Source organism: Nelumbo lutea, chromosome 5 (genome assembly GCF_056320005.1).
Source record: "Nelumbo lutea isolate HS-2025 chromosome 5, American lotus-T2T, whole genome shotgun sequence".
NCBI classification, from domain to species: domain Eukaryota; kingdom Viridiplantae; phylum Streptophyta; class Magnoliopsida; order Proteales; family Nelumbonaceae; genus Nelumbo; species Nelumbo lutea.
Genome location: NC_142688.1, coordinates 78,542,169 through 78,557,743, shown reverse-complemented (window position 1 = coordinate 78,557,743; position 15,575 = coordinate 78,542,169). Strand labels below are relative to the sequence as shown.

Below are 15,575 nucleotides of genomic sequence, written 5' to 3'. Positions count from 1 at the left end.
TCCTTATCCTTGAAGAGTCTTGCATTCTGCTCCTCCCAAACACATCGAAAAGAGGCAGCTCTTGTACATCTTTATAGCACCTTACCCCTTTTCTTAGAAGCAGAGAAGAATGAGGTAAGGAACAAAGTCTTTAAGTCGACCTAAGGGTACAACTTGCCTCAAAAAAGAGATAAAAAGAACATTTTTACCCAAATTTTCCTATTTGTTAGAGATTGACATTTCCACTGAAGAGTCTTCCCTTTTCTCTGTTTTTTCCTTTAGATGAACCTTGTCACCCAAATTTTCTTCCTTTGCTTAGGCCAAACCACCCTAATCCTAAAAGCTGACCTCTATTTCTTCTATCCTATCTTTCTTTTACCTTATATCCCATCTGGAATGAACCATTTTCATTCTTTCCCTCTCCCCTATCACCATAATCACCCTCTCCAAAACCTTTCAGTTTAGCTTACGTTATTTATCTGTTTACCTATAGCTACCCTAGGCTACATAAATTGGTATAGCACCTTCTGTTTTGCAGCATGAGGTTGTTTACCATTGTGGCAGTATGGCTACACAATGAGGTGGAAATGACGGTGAGAGATTTACAAAATGATAGCAAGACGACTTGTGTTTGCAAATTGTGAGGTGGCTAAATGATTTGAAAAACAAAGTCAACAATTTAAGTTGTCACAGAATCAACATGGAATCAAAAACCTTTGAAACATTTCAAGCACCAATGGTTCAATTATAGATGCAACTAGATGGCAGCAAACACAACCACTGATACGGCCCGAACCAACTATGGAATCCATCTAACCACTCTTGGAACCACCCTCCAAGAACTACAGTTATTCCTTTTGATATGGTTTTGAACAATTAAGGAGTTCAAAAGGTTATATAATGATATTTTGTCATTTGTTAAGTTGAACCATCTTAATTGATGTTTAGTTACACTGGGAATTAAGTCAGCTAGTTTACAAATAAAAGAAGGAAAACATATGTAATTGGATTTGATTGATAGGGATTAGGGAATTGAGTAATGTGGGAATTGGGCACTTGTTCCATTATTTTGGACTACCTATGGTGTCTACTAATGTATAATGTTGCCCAGATCTTTATCTTTGAGACTTTATACTTTTCAGAAATCTCATTCTCCTCCCTGCTTCTCATTTATCTTTATTGTTTGTCGATTTTCAATAACTTTCACACCTACAGAAATCTTTTCTATATCACTCAAGTTCCTACATAGGAAACACCCATTTTGAGCATAGGCATAGAAGACGCCATGAGCTGCCTATTAATGTATAGCTTGCACAAACAGAGACTAACAACTTACACAAACTTGCAGAAAAGCTTAACATGCATTTGAATCAACTTAGGTTATAAACATGATTCAATTGTATATGAACATGCAAATTACGGGGTAAACTATGTTCGAAGAGTAAAGTTACTACCTTCGATCGGAGGGCTACAGGAATGTCTTCAAGAACACTAGCTTTAGTGTAGGTGCTCTCATACCGCAACCTCAAGTGGCTTTTTATTTGTGATCTGATATCCTTGTCCAGCTTGTTCCTATTCATGTATCTAAGGAGATCTGTCATTTTGTCCCGGAACCTCTCTGTATTGGATCCCTTGACAGTCAGAGCTGTCATGTTACCAATCAAGTAGGCCCCTAACACCATATCAAAGGATATATAGACCATAATAAAAATCATCTCCCTGGTGTTCACCGCATGAATGTCTCCATAACCTGCACAAAGGAACAAGGGATCCCCCACCCCAAATTAATTAAAAAAAAGAAGAAAATAAATCCCAAAAATTCCAGAAAGCATCCAGAACAGAGAGAGATTCTCATAGTTGTAGTTCATGGAAATCGAAACAAAATGGTAAAATATACGACAGAATCCCAAGAACGTGTGGAATCAAAAATTCCCAAGAACATGAATCCCACATTTCGGAAATCAAGGAGTAGGTTATGCACTTTTGCTTCAACTCTTTAGTAACAACAATTAAGAAAAGGAAACAGTCGCAACTAATAGAGAGAAGGATTTACAGAGAAAGGGTTGGTCTTTTGTTACCTCTTCAAAATTCAAATTATTGGGACATTCTTGTAACAAAAACTTAGGAAATTATCTATCCATTCCAAACACGATAAACGAGGAAAATTGAACAAAACTGATTCTCAGAAGAAGCAGATTGTGTAACTTTCCATCTAAAGATCGAAAAGCTGACGAAAATTGATATCATCTTTGCTACAACCATCAACATTAAGTGTGGCATGCGTTAACGTTATGATATAAGGGTCCGTTTGGGAGAGCTCTCCGGATTATCCATGTTGGGCCCACGTTAGAAAGCCTGCAGCCTGCCGAAACCAGTCCGGATCTGTTCTCACTAAGCGCGCCACACACTGATATCACAGCCTGTCCTGTGATTTCTTATTTGTGGGTAGACGTGAGTAGAGCTCTCGTGGGTAGGAGATCCAAAGACAAATTTATCCACACGAGGAACATTTTCTTTGCTTTCATGTTATTATGCATAGGGAGATGATCCCAATTTACGACTATAATGGTTTGTGGGTAGGTGTGGGTAGAGTTCTTATGCATGGGAAATCTAGAATTCACCATTGTGAGTATATTCAATAAATACTCGATAAATTTTGGTGAAAATCACCCTAATTGATGTTAATTGAATGATTCTAAGCTTTTTTAGTATCATGCCTTTCCCACATCATAGTTGAACCCATTTTCTAATAGTTATCTTAGAATCTTATTTGAATTATTTGAAGTGTAGACTGAGGATATTTTATGAGAAAGGTGTCACAAAAAATTTCTAGTCTGGGATTATTTTTTGTCTAAAGGGGCTTCTAAAAGTAGTCAATTATTGAAGTGGGCTTTTAGAAAAAGAACATAGGTGGCATTTGATAAATCTGAAAATTCAGATTTGAAAAGTTAAAAAGATATTAAATGTGTCTGAAATCTGAAAAGATGCATAGTTGCTTTTCTACTTTTTTAAAGAATTTAAATCCATAAGTTTGTTTGTGTTGGATCAACCATTTACCATCTGAAATTTACTGATTTTACTATTTTACCCTTAAAATATACAATTTGGAAATGTTGAATTCAATTTACATTATCTCATAAAAAATAATTTTCAACCTCAAAATAATATTGAAACAATACAAATAAAAAATAATAAATTAACAATTACTTATTAATAAATGAAATGATTAAAATTAAAAAAATAATAATTAATGATTATAAAATATTAAAATAATTAATAATTTACAAAAATAAAAATTAAAATAATTTTTAAAATTTATTGAAATAATTAAAATTTACTAGTTAATAAAAATAATTAATAATTAATAAATAACACAAGTAAATTTAATAAAAATAATTAATGTTTAATAAAAAATATTAAAATAATTTATAATTAATAATTAATAAAAACATTATTATTATTCATCGAAGTACCGAACCACCACTGTTGCTTGTTGCAGTGGCGGTGGTAGTGGTGAAAAGACAGGGGAGGGAGAGAGAGAGAGAGGGAGAGAAGACAAGGAGAGAGACCGAGAGAAGACAAGGGAGAGAGAGTTGCTGCAACAGCGATGGCAGGAATACAAGGCAGAGAGAGAGAGAGAGAGAGAGAGAGAGAGAGAGAGGGAGAGAGAGAAGAGAGGGGAGAGAGAGCCACCGCTGCAACTTGCAACAATAGTGGAGAGAGAGAGAGAGAGAGAGAGAGAGCTAGAGAGAGTCGAATGTTTAGGTTTTATGGGTTTGGGGGTATCAGGGGTAACTCGGGTCACTGGCTTCTTTTAACTACTTCAAGCATCAAAGCCAAACAAAGCTTTTTTTTTCTTTTTATTATCTTGTGTTTGTCCCGTCATCAACTTAGGTGGCATTTGATAAATCTGAAAATTCAGATCTAAAAAGTTGAAAAGATATTAAATGTGTCTGAAATCTAAACAGATGCATAGTTGCTTTTCTACTTTTTAGAGAATCTGAATCCATAAGTTTTTTTTTTTTTTTTTTTTTGTGCTGGATCAACCCTTTACCATATGAAATTTAATGATTTTATTATTTTACCCCCAAAACATACAATTTGGAAATGTTGAATTCAATTTACATTATCTCATAAAAAATAATTTTCAACCTCAAAATAATATTGAAACAATACAAATAAAAAATAATAAATTAATAATTACTAATTAATAAATGAAACAATTAAAATTAAAAATAATTAATGATTATTTAATAATTACAAATTAATAATTTACAAAAATAAAAATTAAAATAATTTTTAAAAATTAATGAAATAATTACAAATTACTAGTTAATAAAAATAATTAATAATTAAAAATAAAACAAGTAAATTTAATAAAAATATTAAAATAATTAATAATTAATAAAAGCATTATTTTTATTCACCAAAGTACCGAACCATCACTATTGCTTGTTGTAGTGGCGATGGCAGTGGTAGGAAGACAGGGGAGGGAGAGAGAGAGAGAGGGAGAGAGAGAAGACAGGGGAGAGAGCAAGAGCAAGAGTGAGAGAGAGAAGACAGGGAGAGAGAGAAAGCCACCACTGGGGGAGAGAGAGAAGATGACGGTGGTGGCAGTAGAGGGAAGACAAGGGAGGGAGAGAGAGAGAGAGAGAGAGAGAGAGAGAGAAGACAAGGAGAGAAAGCCATCACTACAAGCTGTAGTGGCGATGGCAGGAATGTGGAGGGAAGAGAGAGAAAGAGTGAGAGTGAGCAAGAGAGAGAGAGAGAGCCACTGCTACAACTTGCAGCAATGGTGGTAGGAAGACACGGCGGAGAGAGAGAGAGAGAGCCAAAGAGAGTTGAGTGTTTAGGTTTGCTGGGTTTGGGGGTATCAAGGGTAACTCGGGTCACCGGCTTCTTTTAATTGCTTCAAGCATTAAATCCAAACAATTTTTTTTTTCTTTTAATTATCTTGTGTTTGTCCCGTGATCAACTTAGGTGGCATTTGTTAAATCTAAAAATTCAGATCTGAAAAGTTAAAAAGATATTAAATGTATCTAAAATCTGAAAAGAGGCATAATTTCTTTTCTACTTTTTAGAGGATCTGAATCCATAAGTTTGTTTGTGTTGGAACAACCCTTTACCATATGAAATTTATTGATTTTACTATTTTACCACTAAAATGTGCAATTTGGAAAATGTTGAATTCAATTTACATTATCTCATAAAAATAATTTTCAACCTCAAAATAATACTAAAACAATACAAATAAAAAATGATAAATTAACAATTACTAATTAATAAATGAAACGATTGAAATTAAAAAACAATTAATAATTATAAAAATATTAAAATAATTAATAATTCACATAAGTAAAAATTAAAATAATTTTTAAAAATTAATGAAATAATTAAAAATTACTACTTAATAAAAATAATTAATAAATAACACAAGTAAATTTAATAAAAATATTAAAATAATTAATAATTAATAATTAATAAAAGCATTATTATTATTCACCGAATTACCAAACCACTACTACTGCTTGTTGTAGCTACAATGGCAGTGGTGGGAAGACAGGGGAGGGAGAGAGAAAGAAGGAGAGAGAGAGAGAGAGAAGACAGGGGAGAGAGAGCCGCCACAACAACTTGTAGTGGCCGTGGCGGGAAGACAAGGTGAAGAGAGAGAGAGATAGAGAAAGAGAGGTCGAATGTTTAGGTTTTATGGGTTTGGGGGTATCAGGGGTAACTCAGGTCATTTACAAAAAAATTGTAAGGATATTTTGGACATTGGGCCTACTCTGAAACACGTCTGAGCACGTCAAGAGCCGGCCCAAGGTCTATGATAATCAGTTTCAAACCCAGTTTAAGAGGTCCAACCAAACAAGGGGTGAGGCCTGAAAAGTAGCATTTTCAGATTTGGACCTCTAAAAAGTGCAATCAAATGGCACCATACCCCCACGTAATAAATTTTAACTCCACTATACAGTTGAAAGTAGTGACAAGGGAAATTGATGCCAATAAAGGAGAGGTATTAGTGTTTAGGTGTGGAGGTGTCAGAAGTTTTGAATAAACTCATGGTTAAATAATAATAATAATAATAATAATAATAATAATAATAATTGTTATTGTAATTTAAAATTTCCATGTGCAAACCACGTGAAGTTGGAATTTTTTGTGTATATTTCCTATAAGATACACTTTTGTGTATAGTATATTTATTTATCTACACTACTAATAAAAGAGTGAATAGTCCCATTTTCTGGACTTTTCAATGGACATTTTTACCCCTTATCTAAGAAACATACAATGGGCATAAAGAAAGGCATGTATGTCCTTTACTCTCACTCCAAAAACTGTCCACTTATAACTATTCAAAAACTGTCCATGAATTGTAAATAGTTTTGTCTTGGAGATATTGTCACGTGCAAACACACGTAGATGTTTACTAGTCTATACTACTAATAAAAGATCGAATAGCCCCATTTTCTGGACTTTTCATTAGACATTTTTACCCCTTAACTACGCAACATACAACGGGCATAAAAAAGGGCATATATGTCCTTTACTCTCAATCCAAAAACTACCCACTTATAACTGTTTAAAAACTGTCCACTTATAACAGTTAAGAAACTGCTCACTTATAACTATTCAAAAACTGTCTATGAATTGTAAATAGTTTTGTCTTGGAGATACTATCACGTGCACAAATGCACATACATGTTTACTAGTACTATTAAAAGTACTAATGAGGGTGTGGACTTTCTTTTTTTACTAAACTACCCCTATTTTTAATTTAGTTCCCCTTTAATTCTAATGGCTAATAATGTAATATCCTTTACAACACCTTATTTAATTCTCTCTCGTTAAGATTTATATTTAAGGAATTAATTCACATTCTCTCACATTAAAATTTGTATTTAAGGTATTTTTTATTTAATAAATTCTAATAATTAAATCTTTATAAAATACTTTTTAACAATATAAAACCCATGTTTTTTAGAGGGGAAAATATTAAAACCTCCTTTTGAAGTTTCTAACCATTATTGAAACTTCCCCTAAAGTTTGATAATTGCAATCACTTCCCTTGAACTTTTTAACACACTTGCAAGTAGACCCCTTCTCTTATAATCCTCTAACAAGAAGCATGAAAATGTCCAAGATAACCATGTAGTTACTTTGACTAAAATGTTTATTTTCCGAATTTTCCCTTCATATCAGTCACTACCCCAAACCCTTCCAACCTCCTTTTAGAAATTAATTTATTTTATAAATTTTCCCTTCATATGAATCCCCCAAAGGTACAGTTACAATTTTAAACTTTCCTTTTTTTGTTGTTCAAAATTTTGCATTATATTATGCAAAAAACCACCCTCAATGGTAATTGTATGGGTTTTTTGGACATTTGTGGTTCTCTTGGCTCTTGTTAGAGGATTTTGAAGAGGGGGTCTACTTGTAACTGTATTTGAAAGTTCAAGGGAGGTGATTGCAATTACCAAACTTTAGGGGATATTTCAGCGACGGTAAAATACTTTAAGGTAGGTTTCAGCAATTTATCCTTTTCTAAAATTAACCAAAAAAATGAAACCATTCTTCCATCCAAGTGGTAGATAAGCCAATTCAACCATTTGATGTCAATTGGGTGAGTCCATGTGGGCCATTTCTCTAATATTTTATATTAATTAATCATAAAAAAAAATAAGTGTTCGAAAAATGAAATTGATTTCTTATTGGGTCCAAATCAATAGTTCAAATTTTAGTTCAAATGTGTCAATATTTGATATCATAATTAAACAATAAAAAATGATAAATAATAAAAATGAAAAAAAATATTTGGGTGCATCTCTAATATTTTATATTCATCATATTAAACAAAAACAAGTGTCATAAATAAGAATTATTTTTACACACATGGAAATATAACAAATGTAAAAAATGTAATTTGAATTTAGTCCCTTTTTAACTGTGAGGGCAAAAAAATGTAATTTGAACTATTATTTTTCACCTCATTCAAATCCCTCTTATTAAGTCATACATTTGAGGTGCAAATTCCTATCTCATTAAATGATATATTTAAGATGTTTTCTCTCCAATAAATTCTATTATTATATCTATATCCAATAGTTTTAATAATAAATCTCATTTGTTTTTTTCAAAATTGAACCAAAAGAAGTTGTCCTTTTGTCTAGGTGGTGGATAAGCAATTCAACCATGTAGGTCAAATGGGTCAAGCCATGATGTCACAATTAAATAATGAAATAAAAAAAAACATAATATTTGTTGAAAACATTTGGGATATCTCTAATATAGAATTATTTTATATACATAGAAATATATACAAAATTTAAAATGATTTGGATATATATTACTATCTTCATCATCTAAAATTGCCACGTGCAAGGCACTGTGCAAATTTACTAGTATAGTAAAAAGCACAAATAGCCTCAAGAATATTTCTGGAACTTTATGAGGACAGAATTTACCCCATAGTATTTAAATTTATTGATAAAAATAAGGGCAAATAGGGTAGTCGGTTATATATATTAAGGTTGTGTCTGGTTGTAGTGCAAATACATTTGCTTTGATGCAAAACTATGGTAGTGCAAATGATTTGGTTGCAAGTTTTGATTTATTTTTGTTTCAAATTTTACCTTATGTTTTTTGGTTGCATTAAAAATGAAGTAAATTAAGAACAAAAGCAGAATAAAGTAAAATTCAAAACAAAACTAAACCAACATTTGCTTTTTTTTTCATTTGCACTCTCATGCATTTGTACTAGTGTAAATAACATTGCACTGCAACCAAACACAACAGAAATGATTTATAAAGAGGTAGTTTTAAGATATTTAATGTGTTTCATTCTCTCTTATTAAATTCAACATTTAATGTATTAATTTGCATTCACTTTCATGAGTCATATATTTAAGCCATTTTTGTTTCTTCTCATCATTTAATTCTATTAATTAAACACATACATAATAAATTAATAATTCCAATAACATAAAAACTTATACTTTAAAATCTACTTGGAAAAAATATTGTTTTCATCTAGGTGGTAGTAAGAAATTAAACCATTTTGGGTCAAATGGGTCATTCCATGTTTCCGCAATTAAATAGTAAAATTGAAAAATAGATAAAATGCAAAAAATATAGAAATTAAAAAAAATGGAAACATTTTTAATATTTATTCAACATGTTAAACAATAATAAGTATGATAAAAAATACATATTTTTATTAATGATGGAAATGAAATGTAAAATTTAAAACCAATTGGAAATAAAACTATTTTCCTATCCTCTCATTAATTCTCATATCTAATGCATATTCTCTCATTAAATCCTATATTTAAGATATACTTTTCAAATTACTAAATTCTACTAACTAAATCCATAACATTAATTTAATAGTATAAAAATGAATATTTTGAAAAGAAATTTGAAAATATAACCATTTTCTTCCCTCCCCGATGGTGGATAAGCAATTCAATCATTTAGGTTCAAATGGGTTAGCGAATGATGCCATAATTAAATAATAAGAAACTAAAATATATAAAATATATAATACCAAAAAAAAGAATTGGACATATCTCTAACATTGTATATTCATTATACTAAACAAAAATAAGTGTAAAATTTAAGAAGTATGTTTATTAATGATGAAAATGGAATGCCAAATTTAAAATCAACATAGAAATGATATGATGTTATAGTCAAATAATAAAATTTTTAAAAATAGAAAATAGAAAATATAAGGAATCAGAAAAATAAAAAATAGAGAAAATTTTGGGAACATATATAATGTTTTATATTTATAAAAAAACTAATAAAATATTGTTTACATTTTTAATGTTATACATTCATTATATTAAACAAAAATAAGTATTATACATAAGAAATAATTTTATCAATGATGAAAATGTAATACATAATTTAATGTCAACATAGAAATCAATTTATTTTTCTCTTTAGATGGTGGGTTAGTGGTTTGGGTCAATAGATTAATCGATGATATGGTAGTTAAATACTAAATCTTTAACAAATAAAAAAGTACAAGTAATTAAAAGAATATATAAAAGATTATATATTAATTATGTCAAACAAAAATTAAGTGTGATAAATAAAAATTATTTATATTATGTAGATGAAATATATAATTTAAAATTGATCCAAAAGCAAATATATTTTCTTATTTAGATGATGGGTCAATAACCAATCTTTTCAAAGAAACTCATGATATCATAATTGAATAATAAATATTTAAAAAAAGATAGAAAACAAAAAAAAATGAAAAGTACAAAATTTTGTTGAAAACATTTCTAATGTTCTATATTCATTATATTAAATAAGAATAATTGTTAAAATAAAAATTATTTTTATTTATGGTAGAAATAGAATACAAATTTTAATAATAATAATAATAATAATAATAATAATAATAATAATAATAATAATAATAATAATAATAATAATAACTGTTGTTGCAATTTAAAATTTCTACGTACAATTGACTTGACATTTATTACAAGCATTTAAGTTTATTTTTAATCATATTGTTACTTTTGTTAATTTTCAATTTATATTTTAACTATGATATATCTAAAATTCAAGTAATTAATATGAAGAAAAATTTCTTGCGTGGAATGCACGCACTTAAGAACTAGTCTTTTTAAATGAGCTTTGTGGGTACCAAATCTTCTCCTCAAAGATTGCACCTCACAGTCTCATCCCATCGTGCATTAAGAATATCTCCTGTCTTTTGTGTTATTATTTATGGGGAGATGTTCCCAATACACAGTCGGATGGAGCTGTGAGGTGTGTTCTATTAGGAGAAGATCCCAATTCACTTGATACAGAAAAGCTCATTTTACAACTTTTTCATCAAACTAGGGATGCAAGTCAGGCAGGTTGGGTTGGGTTTATGGTCAATCCAAACCCAACCCTAAGATTTAGGTCTAAGGCCTGAGCCCAAACCAAGGCCGAGATCAAGCCTGATCTTACTAACCCGAGCCCAGCCCGCATTGTATTTGATGCACTCGGGTTGGGCTCAGGCCCAGGCCAGACTTCGGTTGGTCAATGACCAACTCTATAATTATACATGTACGTATGCACTTATGCAAGTATGTAGACATATATGTATGTATATTTGTAAATATGTATACAAATATGTATGTATATATGTAAATACATATTTATATATGTATCTAGGAATATGTATAGCCGGTCCCAAACCCAGCCAACCCGTGTAAAAATTGGGATGAATCGATTTGGGCTCAGGTTGGGCTTGCCCAATTTGTGCCCCTACATCAAACCATTTTTTGGCTTGGATTCCCCAATATGAAAAGCATAAAAAAAGAATCATTAAAAAAAAGCACTTCCAAACATGACCTAAATAGTTTGAATAGTAAATAGTTTGAATAGGTGAGGATCGATGGACACACTCTGGGCCCAGGCCCGGCCCAATAAGTACGTAGGCAAAAAGCATTTCTAGGCCAAAGAACCCATGAACCTCTGGTGTGATGATTGTGATGTGTGAAGTCTATATAGTTATACACGTACCAACCGTAGCCATGGTAACAATGGCGAAGTAGAGGGAAGTTATGTAGCGTCTCCAGAAGTCGATTTCTCTGAAGTTGATATATTTGTAATCTCCCATGGTTAGGCTTCCAATCCATGTAGAGCTCTCCTTTGCAGGAGGCAACGTGGTTGCCAGGTAGTAGAAGATGCAAGCTGCTGTGTGAGTGCAGTACAGTTCCACTGTTATGAGCTTCACTATCCTTGTGAATAGATAGTTGATGCGGATATCCTTCTCCATCTTCTGAAAGAATTCTTCCACTTTCCGTGCTCGATACAGTCGGATCCAAATCAGGCACCGTACAGCTTCTCTTCTTCCTGTGACCTACCACATATTTGCATCGATCAACACAGTGCATTTGTCATGTGTATGTATGTTTTTTAATTTGGACAATCTCATTCTATGGGCTTAATTTGTTTGCAGTACAAATTTTATTTCTGGTGCTGTGGCTGCGTTTGGAAACATGCAAATGAAGAATAAATCCGGGTTCAGGGTAAATTGTACTCTGATTCACTTTTGTCTGTGTTTGTCAACATTACATTTATGCATTGATAAATGATAGACTAATGCATATTTACATTGATAAAAAAGAAGTAAATTTGCATTCAAGTGGGTTTTGATAAAAAAAAGCATATGTTTTATTGGAATTCTTATTTGCATCCATTACAGTTAAAAGTCTGTTTGGTAAGAAGATAAATTAATTTATCAGTAGAAAACTAACCCAATTTTACAATTTATATGAACCGTTTTACATATTTGCATCATTTCCAAACGCAGCCTGTGTAAATGTTTGAGAGTGCAAATTTTGGCTTTTGGCAGCCTTATTTTGTTTGTTTGTTTGTAAGAGGGAAAATGGTTTGATCCTGATCCCACCTCTTATATGTATCTAGTTGCACATTGAGAATATCTCTCATACTTAAAATTCATGAGATTAGGTCTCATTTGTTCCTGAACGAGGTAGGAAGCAAGGTGATGTGATTCCTGCTTTATATAAGAGATTGCCTAATTGAGGTAGGAGGAAAATGGTACAAGATTTGCATCAGATTTTAGGATGTAAAAGTTGCACTGCCAACGAATACATTTGCAAATTTTGTATCAGGTAGAAAGTGCAAATCATATTAACAAACAAATGGAAGCAATTGCTGAACCAAGTGCACTGCAAACAAATACAGCCGTGAGTATGAACACTTCCTTTTAATCTCCTCACCTTGTAGATGGCATCCCAAGGAATACAGCCAAGAAGATCTAATGCAAAGCTTCTCTTTGCATAGCTGCATACATCAAAGAAAATAAAGAACAAAAATTCAATATGTTCTTCAAGTATTTTGCTGCTTATCATAAAGCAGAAATTCAAGCATGCATGAATGGACCTATTGATTGGAGCTAAAAACGTTGTTAGAGTTGAGGCTTTGGCCATCCCAATTTAACCCAAATCCAATTAGTTAGTGAACATATGTACTTAAGGGTGTCAATGGACCTGTTTTGGATTGGACCCCGTCCAATCCAAAATCGATTTGGATGGATTGGACGGACCGAAAAGATAGTGGATTGGGCCAATCTGGTCCAAAATATTTATTAGATTGGATTGGACTGTAAAAAATTATATTGGATTTAGTTGGATTAAGCAAATATGTGGTTCATTGGTATAAGATAAGAATATAGGTGTTAATGGACCGGGTTTGGATTGAAACCAATCTAAATTAAAATGAATTTGAACAAATTAGACAATTAAAATATTGAATTGGATTAATCCAAAATAATTCAAATTATTCACTGGATTAGATTGGACCTTATCCATTTATAATGGACTCACATTGGACTGGATCGGGTTGGACCAAATCCAGTCCAATTGACACCCCTAAATTGTACCAATGTAGGTCGTCATCATCATCATCATCATCATCCAAGTCTTATATCTCAACCATATGAAATTGGCTATATCAATCATATTTGGCCATTCTGTTCTATTCAAAGTCATATCCATTATTAAATAATTAAATAAAGAGGGTTTAAATCATATCTTTTGGTACTACTTTAATCCAATAAAAGTGATATAATAAGAAACTTACCGTATGGCAATGCTTTTCCTGTCATATACCATTTTGTATGTGTGACGGTCTCTGTATGCGACGAAGAATTGAATGATCACATCTACAAAGAAGATTATTTGTATGCTCTCTAAGTTCACCAGATGATTGGGCAATCCTCTGAAGAACCCAAACTCCACTGGCGTAAAGAAAGATGAATACATGGACCAAAAGCATATGATGTTTGCCCAATATCTATAGAATCTACAAGTTGATAAAAATTTGTAAGGTCAGTTTTGACTCTAAATACAACATTTCTCAAAATTATATAAGTCTTGTTTTGAAACAAAGTGGGGTTGGGCACTAGCTCCACAAAACGAGGGAAGTTGTATTTATTTGCATATATTTTTTTCTTTTTTTTTGTTTAATTCTTGAAGTTTCAGTAACTTATGAATGCACACATGGATATGATGAATTCAAATCAGCCCCTACAAGATAGTTTCCTACAACGTCCCACAACACATTCCCACCGTATATTGGGAATATCTCCTGATGATAAGTATCAGAAATGATGAGGCATCATCGAGAGATGTTCCTAATACATGGCGGGAATGTGCTATGGGACATTGTGGGAAACTATCTTGTGGGAGGCTGATTTCAACTCGGATATGATAATATCTTGTTCAAAATGTTTTTTCTCCTACTAAGTTCAAATGTTTTTTGGCTGGTTGTAGCCAAGATTTGATATCAAATCCCTTCTCCCCTTTCTCCTCCTCCCCCCCTCTCTCTCTCTCCCTTCTTCCTCTTCCCTTTTCTTGCTTCTCTTTTAATTTGTTTGTTCCTTCAACCTGCAACTCGCCACCATCATTCAACTGCATTCAGCCCCCTATATATTTTAATCTGCCCCTCTCTCTATGCTATCCATCCGCTGGCTCCCTATCTTAATTTGAAAATTGTTGCAATTGCAGTTGCGGGAAGTCAAAAGCATAGCTACAAATATTGTTTTAAAAGAGCCTAGTATTTTCAAAGGGTAAAATAGGATTTTTTAGAATATTAAAATAAGTTCATGAAATAGGAGAAGAATTGAGGGTATGTTTAAATCCAATGGGGACAGCCCACAAGGGGGGATATGTTTAAGTTAATATTTATAAAAAGTCAGGATATGTCCTTAATGCATTAATTTATTCTTTGTTCATATTAATTTATAATTGTTTCATGGTTATAAGTGTTCTGGATGTTTAGTTTAGGGTAATTTATTATCATAATCAGTATGTCTTACTGAAATTTTAGGAAATTGAAAGGTTTAATTTTATATATGTATTCAAATACATCTCTTAAAATTGTGTTTGATATTCTTTGCAATACCGAAATAACAGCAGATGTAGTACAAGTGAAACCATGCAATGAAAAAAGAATCTCCACTATATTCAAGAAAGTAATCAATTATCTCTCTCTCTAGAAAGAACTCACCTTCCATTAGGATCAATTACAAAGGCACCATAACAGTCTTTTGGAATGCTGGTAGGATCGACAGTCTCCCACTTGGTCTTCCCAAGCCAAAACTCCCTAGAAATAAAATCCAACCTGTTTCCGACAGAACCATCGGTGTTGTCATCCACGTTGTTAAGAACAAATTCTTCTTGGATCTCTCCTGCAGCCATGTTTTCTCTGCTATTTTTCTGTCTCTCAGACTCTCACTACAACCAACTGTACCTGTATTTTTAGCAAGTGGATTGAGAGAGAGAGAAAAAAGAGGGGGGGGGGGGGGGGGATGATCTATCAATTTTATTTTTTGTTAGCACCTGATGTAAAGATAAAATTGATTCTTGATGTCAACCTTGACCCGACTCAATTTGTTGAAACCCCAATTCTAACTTTAACCAAATTCATTATTTTTATTGGTCAATCCAATTTATTTTGATTGGTGTTCAGGTTGGGGTTGAATTGGAATAACTTAATTAGTTTAATTTGTAGGGCCGGATTGAACAATATCTCAATCTTAGCCCAAACTGAAA

The 15,575-nt window shown here is 32.0% G+C and overlaps 1 protein-coding gene across 6 annotated transcripts in view; it reads right to left on the bottom strand.

Annotated features, from left to right (window-relative positions):
* Positions 1-15,320, bottom strand: part of LOC148853017 (potassium channel KOR2-like) — a 124,879-nt gene extending 109,559 nt beyond the window's left edge. For 3 of the 6 annotated variants that reach the window (XM_088947795.1, XM_088947791.1, XM_088947796.1), the window contains exons 1-5: positions 15,031-15,302; positions 13,603-13,824; positions 12,741-12,804; positions 11,518-11,857; positions 1,434-1,729 (exon numbers count right to left, since the gene is read on the bottom strand). In XM_088947795.1, the coding sequence (XP_088803921.1) occupies positions 1,434-1,729; positions 11,518-11,857; positions 12,741-12,804; positions 13,603-13,824; positions 15,031-15,221 (1,113 nt within the window). In that variant the 5' untranslated portion in view covers positions 15,222-15,302. Of the gene's footprint in view, positions 1-1,433; positions 1,730-11,517; positions 11,858-12,740; positions 12,805-13,602; positions 13,825-15,030 lie in introns of all 6 variants that reach the window. The other 3 variants (XR_016099950.1, XM_088947792.1, XM_088947793.1) reach the window with 2 other exon arrangements.
* Positions 15,321-15,575: the final 255 nt, after the last annotated feature.